Raw genomic sequence first — 21054 nt, 5'->3', positions numbered from 1 at the left:
TCAAAAAGATTGAGGAATGACTAATGTAGAGATTGTCTTCAATAGATCTCTTTTCAGTTTTTATAGTTAAATTTTTTTTGCACCCTTTTTCAAAGCCTAGCCAGGCTCATGGGCCCGGTTTCCCGGTTTCTTTGGCGTATGTATCTCCCGCCTCCAGCTGGACGGGACGCCAGTCCATTGCAACTTTACTCAAGAAACAGGAAGAAAGAGTGAGAGAAAGTTGGGGCGAAAGAGTACAACAGGGGTCGCCACCACCCCCTGCCAGAGCCTCGTGGAACTTTCAGGTGTTTTCGCTCAATAAACACACACAACACCCAGTCTGGGAATCGAAACCGCGATCCTCTGGCTGCGAGTCCGCTGCCCTAACCACTGGACCATTGCGCTTCCACTTCTAGTTAAATGCTGTCAGTTATTTTACTGTCCTTTCTATATTCTTATATATATTTACATAGGACCAGACATAGATGTGTGGTCAAGAAGTTTACTTTGCAACCATGTGGTTTCATGTTCAGTCCCACTGCATGGCACCTTGGACAAGTTCTTCTACTATAAACCTCAGACCAATCAAAATCTCGTGAGCGAATTTGGTAGATGGAAACTGTTTGAAGTCCTTCATGTATGTGTGTGTGTGTGTCCCTCACTACTGCTTGACAACAGGTGTTGGTTTGCTTATGTCCATATAACTTAGTGGTTCGGCAAAGGAGATTGATAGAATAAGTAACGGACTTAAGAATAAGTCCTGGGGTTAATTTGTTTAACTAACCCTTTCAAGGCAGTGCCCTAGCATGGCTGCAGTCCAATGACCGAAACAAGTAAAAGATAATAAAAAAAAAAAAGAGACTATCTCAGTGACATACATTTCAAGTTAGAATGATACTAATGAGATATGTAGGGTTGGGGAAAAGGTGAGAGAGAGATAGGTGAGGGAGGGAGAGAGAGAAAAGGAGGGAGGGAGGGAAAGAAGGAGGGAGGGAGGGAGAGAGAGAGAGAGAGAGACAGAAATGAGCCCAAATTAAAAGAATTACATGAATCAATGGTCATAAAATAATAGAATAGAATAATAAAATCAAATTATAAAACAAACGAATGGAGTAAACATTATTATTATTATCATTAATATAGTCATTATCAATTCAGCTGTTTTGTTGCCAGCTGTTACCACAGATATACATGCAAGGTTGGAGAAACTGTGTTGTAATATTTAAAATATTATTTGGTGAGACACTTCAATATACATTAAAAGCACAGCAACATGATTAAGAGGTTTGTTTAGCAATACACATTGTTCTGGGTTCAATTCTGCTGTGTGGCACTTTTGGCAAGTGTTATGTTGATCAATATCATGTGAGTGAGATTTGGTAGGGTAAAAAAAAAAATTAGAAATAGAAGCTGACTTCAACCTCCCCTCTTGCCACAACCCAAAACTGTGACAAGGGCCAAAATAAGCAAAAATCAAAAAGATGAGATTGAATGTACAAAAAAAACAAAAAAACTGCAACAAAAACAATTACCACAGTAACAACAAAAGCCCAGTAGTGTGGCTTAGAGGAGGGGGTTAACGGTTGGCACTTTTTGGTCTGCTGTATAAGTCTGTATAGGGTTAGGTGCCCTGTGGTGGGGTGGAAAACTCAAGGGGTGCCCTGGGTGATACATAGTCTAAGTTAGGCCAATGTAAAAACTACAACAACCACCATTACAACATCAACAGCAATATCAGGAAAAAGAAGCTACAATGAACATAACAAGAGACAAACACCAATAAACTAGAACCTGTGCCAAACAGCTACTATCACATGGAGAAGTGACCTGCTTAAGGTTATTGTGTCTATCAGACTAGTTTATTTTGAAGATCAACCCACCATCTTCCTTTGGTGTGAAAAGGATGGTTAGTTTTCCCCTGTTTAGTGGCTAAGGAAGTGGCAAGCTGACAGAATTATTAGCATGCTGGACAAAATTCTTTGTGGCATTTCTTCCAGCTCTTGACATTCTGAGTTCAAATCCTACTAAGCTCAACTTTGCCTTTCATCCCTTTGTTGGGGGGTCAATAAAAAAACAAGTACAGGTGTGACTGTGGTAAGAAGCTTGCTTCCCAACCACACAGTTCTGAGTTCAGTCCCACTGCATGGCACCTTGGGCAAGTGTCTTTTACTGTAGCCACAGGCCAACCAATGCCTTTCTAGAGTAGATATGTGCACTAACAAAGCTGTATCAATCACCACAATCCTGCCTTGTTATAGTTATGTCAGTCTTCTATAATTCTAATATCAATAAAATTATTATCCATTACGAGCCAGTGCTAAGTTCTGAGAGTTATTAATCTACACTGTACATTCTCTACAAACACTTTATGTTTGTGCTTGTATCAACATGTTTCATGTCATATCACCTGACACCAACACCTATTTATAAAAAAATTATCATTTATTGCATTTTTGTTTGTTTCATGTGACATAGAAAGAAGGATTTTACATTTGTTGAGAACAAATCTATTTGTTTGGAAATGGTTTTATTTAAATCTGATAAATTTCAAGATGATGCATGGCTCTGTGGTCAAGAAGCTTGCTTCCCAACCATGTGGTCTTCAATCCGGTCCTTCTGTGCAGCACATTGGGCAAGTGTCTTTCTACTATAGCCCTGAGCCAACTAAAGCAAGCCTTATGAGTGGATTTGAAACTGAAAGGAGTCTGTCATATCGTCTATGTGTGGGTGTGTTTAGCTATAGGAAAATATTACTGCTTGGAAACAGGTGAGGGTTGATAAAATGAAGAGCATTCAACTGTAAAAAAAATCTGCTCCATGCAAGCATGGAAAAGGGAATATTAATTGATGATGGTGATAATGATGATAGTATGACTGTGTTATATACGAGTAGATGGGAGTTAACAGGGAGGATCTTCTTAAGCACTGCCTATTTGGTCCATTGCCATCCCTGAGAAGTTCAACATCCTGAGATCAGCATTCACTCCATCCTATGTCTTCCTAGTTCTCCTTCTTCCACAAACTATATCAACTGAAAGCAATTTGCACATCTTTATTTGGCTGCCTTCATTCATATGCACCACATACCCATATCAATACAGTCTTCTGTCTTGAATAAAGCTAATTTCTCTTAGGCTCACCCATCCCTATCACCTTTCTCTTCCACTCCTATTTACCATCGACCAACATACACCACTCTCATTCACCATTCTCTACATTCACCACATTTCTATTTCTAAAAATCTCTTACTCTTCTCCTATACTCTTGCAACCTCTATCCATCCACCCTTCCTGATATTCTGCCTCCATGCTCTCTTCTTTTCCCCTTCTTGTACCTTGAAGATATGCTGTGGCACTCTATTACCACTACCATCTTTATCACTCTTCCACCCTATTAACTCCCATCTACTCATATAATGCAGAGTAGTCGTGTATCACCCCTACAGCAAGAAACCTATTCCTGGTCCTCCTGACATACTTTAAACTCTCAAGACCTCGTTTAAAGCCACTGCCTTTTCTTAGTTAAGGGGTGGATATTTAGTCTTGAAAATTACATGATGACCACACTAGTGCAGATGCCAAGGACAATGCATCCCGTACACACTGTAAAGAGGCTGACATTAGAAAGGGTATCCGGCCATAGAAACCATATGAAAACTGAGACACTAGAGCAAGACAAGGTTCTCAGTCCCGCCATATCCTGTTGCACCATATCCAGTGGTATATCTTATAGGGGAACAAAGGGAGCGACTACTTCTATCTCAAGCACATTTTTCAAAATTGGTGCCTTTTATAAAACGTATCATCAATGAATTAAAAATTGCTTGGTATGTGTCACAACACCTTTTTTTTTATGTGCTTGCTCCCCTTAACTTTAGAACCTGATCACATCCAGCCCCAGCAAGCGTGGAGTGTGGGCATAAAATGATGCTGATCATGTGTGTGTGTGTGATCATCCTCATTTTAACAATCACATATTTTTCTATGGGCTGATGACCTTTCTGATGCCAGACTTCACTTGTTTTCTAGCAAGGTAAATATTTCCACATGGCCAGACATGTTTCTACAGAATATTGGAAATGAATGACACTGTCTGCATGACAGTGACATTCATGTACAACTACCATGTGATATCAAGACCTGCAGACACACACACACACAACTTCTTTCAGTTTCCATCAACCAAATCCACTCACAAGGCTTTGGTCAGCTGTGGGCTATAGCAGAAGACACTAGCTCTAGATGCCACACAAAAGGACTGAACTTGAAATCACATGGTTGGGAAGCAAACTTCTTAACCACACAGCTATACCTCTCTCTCTCTCTCGATATATATATATCTCCTATCATGGATGCAGCGTACTTACTGAAATTAGTAAGAGAATATATCCCTACAGACCCTGCAATAAAACTCATAGCCAAATATATATACAGAGGAAAATAAACTAAGATATATCAAGTCTAAATGAAACTGAACTTGAAAAATCGTTTAGCAGTTCAGAGTATTAACAACAAAAATATGTTAAAGATAAGAAACAGTGCAATAAACATTAGTCAGAGACAACAGTTCTTTTTCACAGATGACTCAAGAACAAAAAAAAATGTAAAGAAAGATAGAGAAAAAAAACAGAAAAGCTCAACATACTTCTTTTTCTTCAGGTGGGGCATTTACAGTCTGTTTCAAGCGGAACTGCACCTGAGCAAAATGAGTAGTTAAAGCCTGCAAGTAGGAGTTGAGTTGTTCTTGTTGTTCTTCCAGCTGTCGCAGTTGCTCTGATTCAGTTAGCATGACACCACTGAAAGAATAAATAAATACAACGCAAGCTGTTCTGTGAATTTAGCTGAAACACTAAAAAACAAATCAATTCTCATTCAGCTGAGTTAAGTTGTCAAAATATTAAGTTACTTCCACTTCCAGTGTGTGTGTGTGTGTGTGTGTATTCAATATGGTTTTAGTGTATTTGGAACATTAGTTAGTGTGGAGAAGAGAGTTTGGGTTTTAGCAGAGTTGGCTAGGATTTTTGTTAGTCTTGAGTGAGATGGGGAAACAAAGTTATCAGGAATACATTAATTAGGGTTAAAAGAATTAATTATATTTTGTTCTTACAACAGAAAAGGTCTTGAACACTAAAGAGAAATCAATAGAATAATGAATTAAAAACAGGTAACTAAAATATGAGAGAGAGAGAGAGAGAGTGTAAGCAAGTATGAACAAGAATATGAGAGAGTCTCTATTAGTTTGTCTTTTTAAGTCTTTGCCAGTCTGTCTGGCTACCCATCTGTCTATCCATCTATTTGTCCAGCAGTCTAACCATTTGTCTATTGATCTGTATGCCTGTCTGTCCATCGAACTTGTGTCTAACTATTTGTCTTTCTCTCTGTGTCTCTCTCTCCACCAATGTATCAGTCAGTCTGTCTCTTTGTCTACCTGTCTGTTTATATTTCCAGCTATCTATTCATCTACTTAACTGACCTATCTATCTGTCAATCTATATAATTATCTACATATCTACCTCCATATCAATCCACCTATCAATCAGATATTTAAAAAATATATAAATGCTGTTATTCCATGTTGTTAGTATCTCAGTTTAGAAGAACAAACTAAATCCTAGATATTCCTATAGATTTTACTTCCTATCTGCAGAAGCACCTGTTTGCATCATGCACATCACTGCACATCTATGTAAAATTTATATGTTCATCAAACGGTTGATTTCTTTCTGGTTTCTCTAAGAACTCACTATCAAAACAATCTTCCTCGCCTCATCTCACTATGCATCTAATACAAAATATTAACTACCCACATGCTTTTGAAAACAGAGCTAGTTAGGCAGAATAAGAGACAACACAAAAATCTCCTCTCTTATAATCGTATCACTCTAAACCCACCTGCCTTCGGTCAGACTAATATTCATGCTCTCCCCATTTTCCACAATCTTGGTCATCACTCCTGCTCTTGGTCATGTTTACCTTGGAAATAGTCTTTATCTCCAGTATAAACATATTGTGTTGAGGAAGGGCAGACACCTTAGCCTTGCAGGTAACAACAGTCTTTATAGCCTCAAACTGAGAACCTAGCCTAAGTGCTTGTAACAGGGTGGACTCTTCTAAAGGAACTCAAGTTGCCAGATGGTGATATTGAACCAAGTGACAGACTAACTCTACTGCTACTGAAGTAGGCCATGAAGGAATCTGAACAAAGAGCACAAAAGTGAGTGCCAGAGGGTACTGCTAAGTCAGGTGACAGATCCAATGTACCACCCCAGTAGGCCATGGTGAAATTTGAACTCAGAACATAAAAAAACTAGAACAAATACTGCAAGGCATCCAGTCTGATATTCTTACCATTCTACCAATCCACTGTCATGGACTGGTACTTTATTTATCAATGGCAAAAGGAGGAGAAGCAAAGTTGACCTTGGCAGGATTTGAACTCAGCTGAATGTTAGAACAAACACTGTGAGGTATTCAATCCAACACTCTAATTACTTAGCTAAATGATAGTTTTAGATAATTCAATTAGTATACACATAGGTACAGGTGTGGCTGTGTGGTTAAGAAGTTTGCTTCCCAACTACATGGTTTTGGGTTCAGTCCCACGGCGTGACACCTTGGGCAAGTGTCTTCTACTGTAGCTCCAGACTGACCAAAGCCTTGTGAGTGGATTTGGTAGATGGAAATTGAAAGAAGTTCATTGTGTGAGTGTGTATGTGTGCGTATGCATGCATAATGTATGTGTATGTTTGTCTCCTTGTTTTGACATCGCATGGTAGTAGTAAATAAATGTTATCATACAAGCAGCGTCATACATTTCCAGTCTTCTATGAAAATATGTCAAGCCATGCCCACAGGGGAAATATTTCATTCCTAGGAAACAAGTGAGAATTGGCAAGAGTAAGAGCAAACTGGTTGTAGAAAATCTACCTTAATAAGCAGCTTTGGCTGACCCATGCAAGCATGGAAAAGTGGATGTTAAAACACTGATGATGATAATGATGATGCTCTTTGTTGGATTTTATTTCATTAGGATTTTCTCTTTTTATAGAACAAAAAATGTGTTAGTCTTAGGAAACTTATTTAAATAATAAAACATTGGAAAAAAAAAACAACAAACAAACAACTTTCTGTTTGATTCTTAAAGCTAAATATGATAAGCTGTGTACTGTCAATTAAACAAACTTCGGACTTTATAGTGGTGGTTGGACATGTCTGATCAACATGAAGGATCAACACCAAAACATCTACAACTATTTAAATGGAGAAAAAAAAAAAAAAAAATCAATGTTTTCTAAGTTTAGCTCAGTGGGAGACACCATGACATGAAGTATATGAATGGCAGGACATAGGCCTATATCAGATAACATCTCTAAATGATCTGATGCTTGTATCAAGAAGACAGGAAAACTGATGTTTGCAGCACAAAGTACATTAAAGCTCAGAAATTCAACAGGAATAAAAACAGAGCAGATGTGAATTCTTAAGCTTGGAATTGGTAAAACAATGATGATGATGATAGTAAGTACCAAACAGCTAATTAAAAGAAATTAATCAGTGAAGCAGAATCAGTGTCAATCTTTCTAGTTAGCTATTTGATGTCCATGATTTAATCATATTAATTATAACTTGGCTGAGAGTATCTTAATGCCAGACCGTTTTTTTACCATATCCTTCTAAACTATATCTTGACCTATTAAAAGAAACAAACATCTAAATAAAATACTATAAGATACGAGATATTAAACAACGACCATGAAAGTAAAAAGGTAATAAAGGTTTGGTTATTCTTTAATGGTCTAAAGATATGGTAAAACTTTGGATGAGAATCTCTCTCTGATAACCTTTTAAAATGCAGTAAGGTAAATGTCAAGATTATGTGAGATCTAAAAGTTGGTTCACAGCATCCTTGATGTTGATAATATTCATTTACATTTCAAAAAAAAAAAAAATGCTGGAGGTGTTTGTGTGTGTGTGGGGGAGGGCAACGGTGTGGAAGTCCATCACATGTGTGTGTATGTGTATTTGTCCAATCCATTCCATGGCCTGACAACTGGTGTTGGATTGTTTATGTCCTTATAACTTAGCAGTTCAAGCAAAAGAGACCGATAGAATAAGTAATTTGCTAACACTACAGAATTAGGAACTAAATTAGTGGTGCACACACACACACACACACACACTGCATGTGTATCTCTCTCTCTCTTTCTCTCTGTCTATTCTGTTCCTGCATCCTACCCAAGCATATATCTCTTCTCACTGTTAATGGTACCATCATTACTACCCTACAGCTCACATCCCTGTAGCCTCCTCAACTTGTGTACCCTCTCCTCTCAATCTCTTCCCACTTACTCTTGCAAAACCCCCACTACCCCCACTCACAACTGCTCATCTGCCTGAGGTGACACCTGGACATCTCATCACCACTGTCTGTCTCTTTGGGGATACTTCTAATTCATTCTCTTTCTCTCTCCCCTAAATGTGAATAGCCATGTAGCTTGTCTACAACAAGAACCACCTCTTTTCTCATACTTTAACATACAGATGCAGCCCTCACCCTCCTTGGGTTTGTTAATCTGTAAGCTACATTGTGGCCTCAATAGCACTGATGACATGTAAAAAAGCACCCAGTACACACTGTAAAGTATCAGGTCATTAAGAATGAAATGTCTGATTTTAGGGGATTACTTTGAATAACAGCATTACTTTTTGTTGAGATAAAGTAAAATAAACTTCCAGTTCGAAATCGGACATTTCATTTTTAATGACCTAATAGTTGGCATGAGGTGGGGCATCCAGCTGTAGAATCTATGCCAGAGCAAACACTAGAGAAGGACACAGTCTTTGGACTCACTAGGTTCTTGTCAAACTGTCCAACCCATGCCAGTATGGAACATGGACATTAAATGATGACAATGTGTGTGTATGTGCATTTGTATATGAATATGTGAGTGTTCCTCTGTCTTTTAGCACAATGTGTGTATAGATACTTATAATTTATGAATCTGTGACAACAATAAACCTGATATCATTTCTACGCAAATGTTCATATTTCTAGGTTACCCTGGTAGTCCGAGTGATTGTTCAGTTCTTGCGTTAGAAAGAAGCAAAAAAAAAAAAAATCAGCAGAAAAATATTCAGTTGAAGAATAATTGTGGATGCTAGCACGTTGGTGACAATAGCAAAAGGTAAAAGCAAAAAACAATCTAAAAAAACAACAACATATAAATCTAATCCACATTAGTAAGTATTAGCCAAATCACTTCTTTCTCAATAACAGTTTTTCAACAGACATAATTCTGATTCTCATTCTTGGTCTTTCGTTGTTGTTGCTTGGATGAAATCTCCATAAACAATACATTTTGCCATGTCTGTTAATTCATGTAAAAGACTAATTCCTTATTGCTGTAATCAATATTCATTCTAGTTTAGCTCATCCAACAGTCTTGAAGTAGGCAGCATAAAAACAAAAACAAGGACTGTTCTTAGTTTGGTGACAAGATATGTGTGCATGTGTATTCTTTTATATCTTACTTATTTCAGTCATTAGACTGTAGCCATGCTGGAGCACCACTTTGAAGTATTTTAGTGGAGCAAATTGACACAAGTATTTTTTTTTTTTTTTTAAACCTGGTACTTCTTCTATCAGTCTCTTTTGCAGAACTGCTAAACTATGGAGATGTAAGCACATCAACACCAATTGTCAAGCGGTGATGGGGGACAAACACAGATACAAAGATACACACACATACCTACCTACCGACCTACAAACACAGACACACACATATATACACACACACATACATGATGAGCTTCTTTCAGTTTCCTTCCACCAAATCCACTGTCAAGGCTTTGGTCAACCCAAAACTATAGTAGAGAACATTTGCCCATGGTACCACGTAGTGGGACTGAACCCAGATACTTGTGGTTAGGAAGCAAGCTTCTTACAACACAGCTACACTTGAACCTATATATAAATGTGTGTGTATGTGTGTGCATACATACATAGACATACATACATACATGATATAAACCATGTTCTTATAAAGAGCAAGGACAAAGTCTTAGATTAAACAGAGGTTGTAAACAGATTCTAAGAATAAACAATAGCCCCCCCCCCCACCACTGAACACAGTTACCAAGGAGATTTTAAATGATTCTTTCCAGAATGCAAGTACATTTTAGTATATTTATAACAACATTATTATATCTATTGATCTAGCTTCCATGCAGATATCATCATCATTGTTTTAGCATCCACTTTTCCAGGCTTGCTCGAGCCAGCTGGAATTTGTTGAGACAGATTTTCTATGGCCAAATGCCTTTCCTGTTGCAAACCCTCCCATTTCCAAGCAAGGGAATATTGCCTTATGGCATCTGAAAATGAAGGACATCATCTGCATGGTGGTGATACTTGTTTACAACTATGATATGATGCCAAGACAACGAGAGAGAGAGAGAGAGAGAGAGACACACACACACACACACACACACACATAAAATGGCTTCCATACATTTTCTGTCCACTGAATTCCATTCAGAAGGCACTGGTTGGCCAAGGGTTATAAACAGAAGACACTTGTTCCAATAGAACTGAACCAGAGACCATGTGGAAGGGAAGTCAACTTCTAAATCACACAGCCATACAGGCACCTAAACTTCTACTTATTTACCTATATTTCTACATGCATGTACACACACACACACACACACACACACACACACACACACACACACATATAAACATGTGCACATATATTTATAAATACACACATATTTATACATACATACATTCACACACACACATTCATATAGCTTAATGTCCATTTTCAATGATAGAAGGGACTGGATAGTGTGTGTGTGTGTATTATCTTGAGGGTTTAACCAAACAAATTAACCCTAGTATTTTTTTTTCTAAGTCTGGTACTTATTCTGTTGGCCTCTTTTTGCCAAACCACTAACTTACCAGGCTGTAAACAAACCAAAAAAAAGGTTGTCAAGCAGTCATCTACCAAATCAAAGTGTCTTCTACTATAACCTGGGGCCATAGTAAAAGACACTTTCTCAAGGCACCATACAATAGGACTGAATTTAGAACCATGAGGTTAGGAAGCAAACTTCTTACCATACAGCCATGCCTAGGTACTATACATCATCAAATTCTTCATTTAATTTCCATATTAACTTGGCTTAGACAAAGCTCACAGTGCTTCACCACCTGTAATGGTCCATTGTAGTTTAGCAAACATAGCAATTCAGACAAGTTTCCTCTCACCAACCACTTTATAACTTTACGGTATAAATTGGGTACATTTTATCATGCCATCAATGCCAGACAGGTTATCTGCAACAGATTTAAAGAGCTCCCTTTCTGCATTTTTTGTAATGTTTTCTTCACTGTTCTTTTACCGAGTTGCAACTTGTGCAGTTCCACATCACCTCTATCCATTAAAATTTTTTTTTGTGTCTTACAAGTACTTGGTAATCCTGCCAGTGTAGGTGCCACTTAAAAGCACCCGGTTCACACTGTAAAGTGTTTGGTGTTCAGAAGGGCATCCAGCTGTAAAAACCTTGCCAAAACTGACCTCGCCTGTGCTTGTGCCATGTAAAAAGCACTGCAGACTTCGCCTGTGCTTGTGCCACATAAAAAGCACTGCAGACTTCGCCTGTGCTTGTGCCACATAAAAAGCACTAAGCCCAGTCTGCTGAGTGGTTGGTGTGAGGAAGGGCATCCAACTGTAACAATCTTGTCAAAACAGTCTGGTGCAGGCTTCTGCCTGGCTGGCTAGCATGGAAGGTGGATGTTAAACAATGATGATGATGTTGTTTTGGGGTATGTTTTTTTTTAAGCCACATGACATTCCTGTCCTTAATGACTTTACAACATGGACATCTAGCGATGGAATGTGTGTGTGCCAAAGGTCTAAGAGCATCATCACTATCACTCTACCTCTCTCTTCCAGCATGATGCTGGAGAAACAAAAGGTCTGTTTCGTCTCTGAAATATATCCTCATTACTGTTCTGTTAGCCATCACTCCCACTCTTCAATGTCCATCAATCTCTTGCCATTGCTCATCTCTAACACTTTCTAACAATTCCACCCACTCTTACTACCTGCCATCACAATCTCTGCCTCTCGCTCTCCTTTTCTCTCTCCTTACTCTCTTGCATATATTACTGTAAAAGATAACAGACATGAAAGGCAGATATACTTACCCATTTTCTATAGTTGAGGGAGCTGGGCTTACTGAAGCCCCGAGTGGAGCCCATCTTTCAGTTGGACGATCATCATAATTTTGGTCCTCAAAACTGTCATAACTCTCATCAGTGTTGGCAGCCACTTCTTCCATTTTGAAAAAGATTCCTCAAGGATAACTACCAAAGATACAATAACAATAAATAACTGACTAAAATAATAACGGCAACAACCAATAACAATAATAAAATCATAGATAGGTACAAGGTCATAAATTTTGATGGGGAAGGGTTTGGTAATTTTCTGATCCAAATAAATGAAAGTTACAGATGAGCTTGGGAGAATTTGAAATCAGAATGTTAAAAGCCAGAATGAATACTGCAAGATATTTGTCCAATGCTATTAATGATTCCACCTCTCCACTGCCCTCACAACAACAACAGCAGCAACAATGACAACGCTTTCTGATTTAGGTACAAGGTCATCAATTTTAAGGGGTGAGAACTAGGAGATGCTATCAACCCTAATATTTGAGTGGCTCTTTGATTAAACTCAGAGAGATGAAAGGCAAAGTTAACCTCAGAAGGATATTGAATTCAGCATGTAAAAACTGTAATTAAATACTTCAGGAATTTGTCCTTAGTTAGGCCTTTGCTATTTAGACTTATGGCTAAAAATATAAGTCTATGTCTCAAGCCATACATTTAAAAAAACCAAAGACAAAACTATCTCTCTTGACATGTCTAAATAACAGCACTGACTTTTGAAATATATCTAAATTAGAAAGTCGACATGAGTCTAAACAACAATAAAATAAGAACCAGCTAACATTTTGCTGCATTGGTGAAGGTTTGCACTCTCTGAGTGCTCTTGTTTTTTCTGCCTTTGGTTAGTAAGTGTTATTTCCTATTTGTTTCTATCTAGAAATCAAAGGAAATGACTACGATTCTCTTCAAACTTTGCTGTTGTCACCTAGAGATCAATGTTTTGAAACTGACCTACTTTCTGTGACATTTCAAACAGATTCAGTGTTGAGTTGCTGAAGCAGAAATAACGTTATAGCAAACAGTCTACTCAATACCACAGATTTGCTTGTCAGTTGTTTGACCTTAATCACGTGAACAAGTCTCTCAGTGGCTGATAATATGTGCATATCTGATCATGAGCAGGAGCAGTCAGGGAGCACCACAGCCATGTGCTGAGAGTGATTCTTCTGTGTTTTGAATAAATGTAACAAAAGAGAAGTTTAAAAGAAATACTAGCCATTTTTCATACTTTCTAGGGGTTAGCAAATAGGAAATAACAGTAGCTACTCAAAGACAAAAATCATGTTACACTGTGTTATTCCTGGTATCCTATCCACAAACTGGCAGTCAGACAAAACCATGGAGCGTTAGGTGCCTGCAACATTACCTCAGACTAAGTGAGACGATAAAAGCCACCAGACTTTCAATTAGTAGTTTGACACTGCTGCTGCTGTCTTGACTAATAGCTAGTGGTAACTTGCAAAAAATTATTGGTGCATAAAAACCCAGACATCCATATCAACTCATTCATAAGTTTTTGTATTGTGATAAAATTGCTGGTACATAAAAGACATTTATGTATCCATATTATGCATTCATAACTTCTTATCTAGATATAATTACTAGTTAGAGCAGATATATTTCTATGAAAAGATGGCTGATCTTTTTATTATTAGTTTCTATATTTTACTGGTTTCAATAGTTGAAACGGCATCCATGCTGAAGTACTAACCTTCAATGGATTATGTTTTATTTGTTTTCTTTTACTTGTTTGTTACTGGACAGCAGCCATGCTGGAGCACTGCTCTGAATGGTTTAGTCAAACAAATTGACCCCAGTACTTCTTTCCCTTTTTTTTAAACTTTTTTTAAAACTTTTTTTTTTTAACTGCCAACTTACATCAGACACAAGGAATATTAATTTATTTGATAAGTGACTGTTATAGGACTAATTATGACATTGTGTGTGTGTGTCTATGTGCACTAGTGTAGCTGAGTCATTAAGAAGCTTGCTTCTCAACCATATGGTTTTGGATTTGGTTCCACTGCATGGCACCTTAGGCACATGTTTTCACTACTATAGGCCCAAGCCAACCAAGACCTTATGAGTTGAACTGGTTGACAGAAATTGAAAGAAACCCATTATATATATATCATACATGCACATATACATACAATGAAGCTTGGAGTAGTTCTCTGGTTTACCAGCACTGGTCAAACCATCCAACTCATGCCAGCATGGAAGAGACATTAAATATTAACCCTTTAGCATTCACATTATTCTGTCAAAAGTAATGCTTATTTATTCATATTGTTTTGAATTAATCACATACTGTTTTGTAGCTATGAGATTTTGACGAGGCATCTGTTAATTTTTTAGAATGTCGTTGTTGGGTAGGTGTCAGAAATCAGATCTGACCAGTTTGAAAGTAAAACAGATAGAATGTTTTGGCTGGATATAGCCAGTTTAAATGCTAAAAGGTTAATGATGATGATATGTGTGTGTGTGTGTGTGTGTGTGTGTGAAGACACCACAAGATTGTTATAAACAAGAATCATTGTCATACAGGTGAGGGCTGGTAACAAGAAGTGCCTCTGGTCATAGGAAATCTGCCTCAATACATTCTGTCTGACCGATGCAAACAGTGGTCAAGTGAAGATCTTATGTCCAGAATGTTTGGTTCTTCATTCTTTTACTATAATAAATTTTTGAAGTTTTTAAGATGTGGATCTTGCACAGATTGGACACAACAAAGTGGAAAGAGAGCAACAAATGCTCCAATATTAGAAAAACTGAAAATCCAAAGACACCTTTTAGAAATAATACATTTCTAAATCTCTCAGAGAGATTTATGCAGTAGTAATACGATGAAGTAGTTGTATGCTGTCAACTTAATGTGACAGTCCCCTGAAGGGAATAATACTACTGTTGGTTAGACCTAGGAAGCTACACTGCTTCCTGTCGGCCTTGACACATTTCCTGTGTCCTTATGTTTATAAGGGGGAGACAAGCACCTCGCCCCTTTGTAAACATAGGACACAGGAAATGTGTCAAGGCCGACAGGAAGCGGTGCAGCTTCCTAGGTCTAACCAACAGTAGTATTATTGCCTTCATGGGACTGTCACATTAAGTTGACAGCATACAACTACTTCGTCCAAAGACATCATTTGTTGAGAATTAAGTCCATACAATGTGCCAAGAGTCAATGTCCAAGACCATCCTGACTGAAAGTGTTGAGAGGAAGCGAGCAAAAGAGTGTCAAAGATGTTTGTGGATTGATGACCTCAAAGAATGAGCTGGAAACAACAGCCTGATTGTATGCATGCAGCTCAACACAGAAGGAACTGAAGACCCTAGGCAAGTTGACCTCTGAAAGGCACTGGCTGATGTATGTGTATGTATGTATATGCATGTGAACATATTTTCCACAGATTAATGTCACTAAAAAATATAAACACTAGCAAAAAATTTTTTTTTATCATAAACTGAAGAATCACTTATTCCATACAATTCCATAAAAACGAAAAAGCTAAGTGGTTGTGCTATTAATCTACTGACATATTGGTCTAAATATAAAATCTGTTATAGATTTTTGATTGTGAAAAATAGTAAATTTAATTCTGCATTAACTCAATTCCTCTAACTTATTGGAAATCAGTCCCAAATCATTTAGGAATATTACAGGAGATATTTTATTCATGTATTTTATATTGCATTTTATGAACAATATAGTGTTGTTTGTTACAGGTTTTCAATGGACCTAGCACTGTTTCATTGTATATCTGATGATGAGAGTATCTGTAATTTAGTGCAGAACAAATATGTCAAAGGACTGCATATTAATAAAAATATCATCAAGAGTTTTTTCTTAATTGATTGATGTTAATTACATCACATCACTGAACTCAAACCTGAATTTGTTTACAATTCAATTCATCTTTCCTTTTATTAGTTTCAGTCACTGGACTGCGGCCATGCTGGAGTACCATCTTGAAGAGTTTAGTTGAACAAATCAGTGCCAATATCTTGTTTTCTTTAAAGTCTGGTACTTATTCTATGGATCTCTTTTAGCTGAACTGCTAGATTACATGGACATAAATAAACCAACACCAGTTGGCAATCAGTCTGTGGAAAACAAACACACACACACATGATAGGCTTCCACACAGTTTCCATCTACCAAATTCATTCACAAGACATTAGTTGGTCTAGGGCCATAGAAAACAAATTCTTTCCCAAGGTGCCACACAAAAGGGATTGATATATTAAAAAAGCAAAAAAAAATTTTCGCTACTTCATCAAAGAATATTTTCAAAATTCTCCATCAGGAATATCCAAAAATAATCAAAAAAAAGTTTAAGAATGAAACTCCATTGAAATCTTTACCAATCAGATAACTCTGTCAAATGTAATGTTTATTAATTCACATTGTGAAGGTGGCAAGCTGGTAGAATCGTTAACACACCAGGCGAAATGCTTAGCAGTATTTTGTTTGTTGCTATGTTCTGAGTTCAAATTCTGCCGGGGTCAACTTTGCGTTTCATCCTTTCAGAGTCGATGAAATAAGAACCAATTGAATACTGGGGTCGATGTAATTGACTACCCCCTCCCCCAAATTTAAGGCTTTGTGCCTATAGTAGAAAGGATTAATTCACATTGTTTTGAATTAATCATTCATTATGTCATAGCTCTGAGATTCTGACAATGTGATTGTTTTTTTTTTTAGCAGGACATTGTAGGGTAGGTGCAAGAGGATGGAGCTGGCCAGTTTGAACATAAAGTAGGTAGAATCTTAGGGCCTGATATGGCAGGTTTAAATGCTAAAGGACTAAACTATTAATGTCATAAGAAAATATTTAAGAAGTTGGTAGGAACCAGGCAGGAAAATATTTTAAATGAGATGAGATGAAAGAATCTGTAGTTGGGAGTATTTTCAAAGAACTGGCAAATGACTTTGCAGACAAACTATTGATTTATTCAATAGGAAATAAGAACAGTTTCGCTTAACTATGGAGACCACATAGAAATATTCTTGTGAAGCAGCTGTATGAGAAAAACAACAACAACAACAATAAGTAAATAGCAGCAGTAGTGGTACCAGCAGCAGCAGCAGCTGTAGAAGGGAAGCAATTTGTTGTAGGCAGTGTCTACTTGTTGCCAGACAACATTAGAAGCTTATGTCAACAGGATTATCTTCCAGGGAAATAATAATTATGTATTATCATCACGAACTGACAAAATAGATTGTCTGAATGATGGAACTGAATGATAAAAAGTTTTGTGCTGCTCGCTACCTTTACTCATATTACTGTAAAGTACAGCGACAAAAACATGTAATATGTTCAAACAACAAACATCAGTCAGAAAGAAGGTGAGCTCAACCGAATAACAACAGTATTTGATTATGATTAAAATACTGTAGTTACATGCAATGATTTATCTTCACTTTAATTCTTTTCTAAAAGGAGATATTCATGATTAACCATGCCTCCATCCATGTTCACCACTCACTGCATTTCCCTCTAATCCCATCTCTCTTCATCTGCCACTTACCTCTTGTACTCCCACAAACTTACATACCTACCCATACCACTTCTCTTGAATTCATCTTCCAATAACTCAAAGGTGTCCCCTAACATATTTTCAGCACCATACTCTTTCTTTTCCAACTGGGGTAATCATATCTCTCCCTTGCAGCAAGACACCTGTTCTTGCCCCTCTATTATACTTTAACCTCTCACCATCTGGCATAAAGCCACTTCTCTCAGTACTATTTCCCGACTCAGTTGAATGGGTTTGGCCTTGTGAGTAATTTGGTAACTTCATTAGTGCCAATACCATGTGAAAAGTATCCAGTACACTGTGAAGTGGTTGGATTTAGGAAGGGCAAAGTAGACATTAGAGTTTGGTGCACTCCTGTTGAAACATCCATCTCATGCCAGCATGGAAAACAGATGTACAATGAAGATGAAAACTGGTTTTAGTACATTTTTTTTACCCCTATTTTTCATTGATGACATAAGCAGCCCTCCCCACTTCTGCTTCTTCACTCACTAAACTATCAATCAAAAACAAGACGAGGAACTGTTATTGAATATCCCTACTTGGTTCATATATATTTAGAAGCAGAGGTACAAGAATTACCGTAGACACCATAAGTTTCGTTGTCCCTCAAACAGACCAAAAGATGTGCTGGCACATTTTATCCTATGTTAAATTCGCCTGATCAATACCTGCATTCTATAATAGTCAACTAGCCAGATATTAAAGGTGCTTAACATTTTCCACAATCTGTATAGTAGTTGGTACCAAAATGACATGATCAAATTCCTGCTTGTTGCAAGACCTTCAGTCAAACTGTGACATCATCTGCATTATTTTATATATCCTGTAGTGTGGCTGACCACTGGGGCATTGCTGATAACTTTGCAACCAGATCCCTCCACCCATCTCTGTCTTCTGCCTCTTGCACTGCGTCTCTCATCTTTAGGCCTGTCTACTCACAGATATTGTTTTCCCACCTCTTCCTCTGTCTGCCCCTGTAACCTTTAACTGTTCCCTGGAGGATTGTTTTGGCCATCCCTGATGAGCAGGTGACATGCCCAAACCACCATCATCTGCATACTGAAGTGCAATTATCAATGCAGTTGTGTCCTTTGTTCTTGCACAATCTGGAGGCAGAATGTGAAATTTATCCTCTCAGCCAGAATCAGTTCCCACCTACTCCCTAGGACTTTATTAAACAAAATTTATGTCGTGATTATTCAGTGTGCAGACAAAATGAATGATAAGGATATAATTTTGTGGCCTGCAAAATTCAAGATATGAGTAAACTCCAGTACTGGCTGACCTAATAAATTACATGCACGTGTGTACACACATATACACACAGAGTAGTTTTCTGTAAAGTTTCCCTTCAACCAAATTCTACTTACAAAGTACTGATTAATAAGAAGGCTATGGTAGAAAATGCATACTATAGGTAGAGAGCAGTGGGATTGAATAGTTTTTCAATCTGTGGAATATGAGACTTGGATGCCAAATGGAATTTTGCCCTAATGAATATAGATGAGAGGAAGGTAAAGAAGAGTGAAAGGTCTTTGAACACAACATTGTTGAAGTATATCAATGCTAAAATCAGAAATTATAGAATTATTTGGAAAATATTAGAACATACCAAACCTCACAATTACCGCTGGGATCTTTGTATCTCAAAGAAAACAGCAATTCTATTTCAAATACCCTTTCAGGGCTAATGATAACTATGTATGTATGTATGTATGTATGTCCACCCTATAGTGACAACCAGTGTTGGTTTGTTTATGTCTCTGTAGCTTAGTGGCCTGACAAAAGAAACTGATAGAATAAACAGCAGACTTAAAAATAAGTAATGTGGTTGATTTACTTGACTAAAAAAAAAAAAACCCTTCAAGGCAGTGCCCCAGCATGGCCACACAGCCTAACAGATTAATCAAGTAAAAGTTAAAGAAAAGTCCAATTAAAATCATCATCATCACTCGTTTTCCATGCTGGCATGGATCAGACAGTTTGACTAGAGAGGGTAAGCTGGGGAGCTGCACCAGGCTTCAGTGTGTTTTTGACCAGGTTTCTATGGCTGGATGCCATTCCTAATACCAACCACTCCACAGAGTGTACTGGGTGCCTTACATGTGTCACTGGTATGGGTGGTTTTAACATATCGCCAGCATGAATGCCATTCATGCATCACCAGCACTGGCCACAACCACAATTTCATCTAGTTCGACCTGTTTTCTCAAGCACAGCAATTAGAAAAAAAAAGAAAAAATTATAAAATGTCACAAGGCTGAATGTCAGACAAACCTTATGCTATGCAAAACATGTGCCTTTGTTAACAAGCATCTTACATTCAATGTTTTTGTTAGAGAATATTTGCATTGAAATCTTCAAAATGCCTTGGAGGCAGATGTCAGACAATCTTGATTAATATTTTTGCATGCTCCAACCAAATCAAAAGGCTTTCTATTGTTACTATTCATGTTCAATTACTCTTTTACTTGTTTCAGTCATTTGACTGCGGCCATGTTGGAGCACTGCCTTTAGTCGAGCAAATCGACCCCAGGACTTATTCTTTGTAAGCCTAGTACTTATTCTGTCGGTCCCTTTTGCCGAACTGCTAAGTTACGGGGGCGTAAACACACCAGCATCGGTTGTCAAGCGATGTTGGGGGGGGGGGGGACAAACAGACACACATATATACATATACATATATATGATGGGATTCTTTCAGTTTCCATCTACCAAATCCACTCACAAGGCTTTGGTCGGCCCGAGGCTATAGTAGAAGACACTTGCCCAAGGTGTCACACGCAGTGGGACTGAACCCGGAACCATGTGGTTGGTAAGCATGTATCTATCTCACTATAACGGTTTCATCAATGCCTCCTCCGCTCTTAAAAGTTTTTGTTTTGCAAGTACTTGGTGACCCTGTCAGTGTAGCTGCCACTTAAAAGCACCCGGTTCACACTGTAAAGTAGTTGGTGTTCAGAAGGGCACCCAGCTGTAAAAACCTTGCCAAAACTGACCTTGCCTGTGCTTGTGCTATGTAAAAAGCACTACTCACCTCGCCTGTGCTTTTGCCACATAAAGAGCACAAAGTCCACTCTGCTGAGTGGTTGGTGTGAGGAAGGGCATCCAGCAGTAAAAATCCAGCCAAACCAGTCACAGAAGTCTGGTGCAGGCTTTGGCCTGGCCGGCTTTTGTGGTACTGTTCCACCCATGCTAGTGTGGAATACAGACATTAAAAGATGATGATGATAGGTGGACCCCCTTTGGTCACAAATGAACAAGAGATTGCACCTAGAAAGTTTCCCTCT

General features: G+C 37.9%; 1 protein-coding gene across 1 annotated transcript in view; it reads right to left on the bottom strand.

Annotated features, from left to right (window-relative positions):
• The window catches only part of LOC106876861 (RUN domain-containing protein 1), an 89190-nt gene that overhangs the window by 33505 nt on the left and 34631 nt on the right, over positions 1-21054 (bottom strand). Inside the window, exons 2-3 of the mRNA XM_052973187.1 lie at positions 12194-12352; positions 4625-4775 (exon numbers count right to left, since the gene is read on the bottom strand). Of these exons, the coding sequence (XP_052829147.1) occupies positions 4625-4775; positions 12194-12327 (285 nt within the window). The 5' untranslated portion in view covers positions 12328-12352. The remainder of the gene's footprint in view (positions 1-4624; positions 4776-12193; positions 12353-21054) is intronic.

Source organism: Octopus bimaculoides, chromosome 15 (assembly GCF_001194135.2).
Source record: "Octopus bimaculoides isolate UCB-OBI-ISO-001 chromosome 15, ASM119413v2, whole genome shotgun sequence".
NCBI classification, from domain to species: Eukaryota; Metazoa; Mollusca; class Cephalopoda; order Octopoda; family Octopodidae; genus Octopus; species Octopus bimaculoides.
The sequence above is the reverse complement of the archived record's forward strand: the minus strand, read 5'-3'. Positions and strand labels throughout refer to the sequence as shown.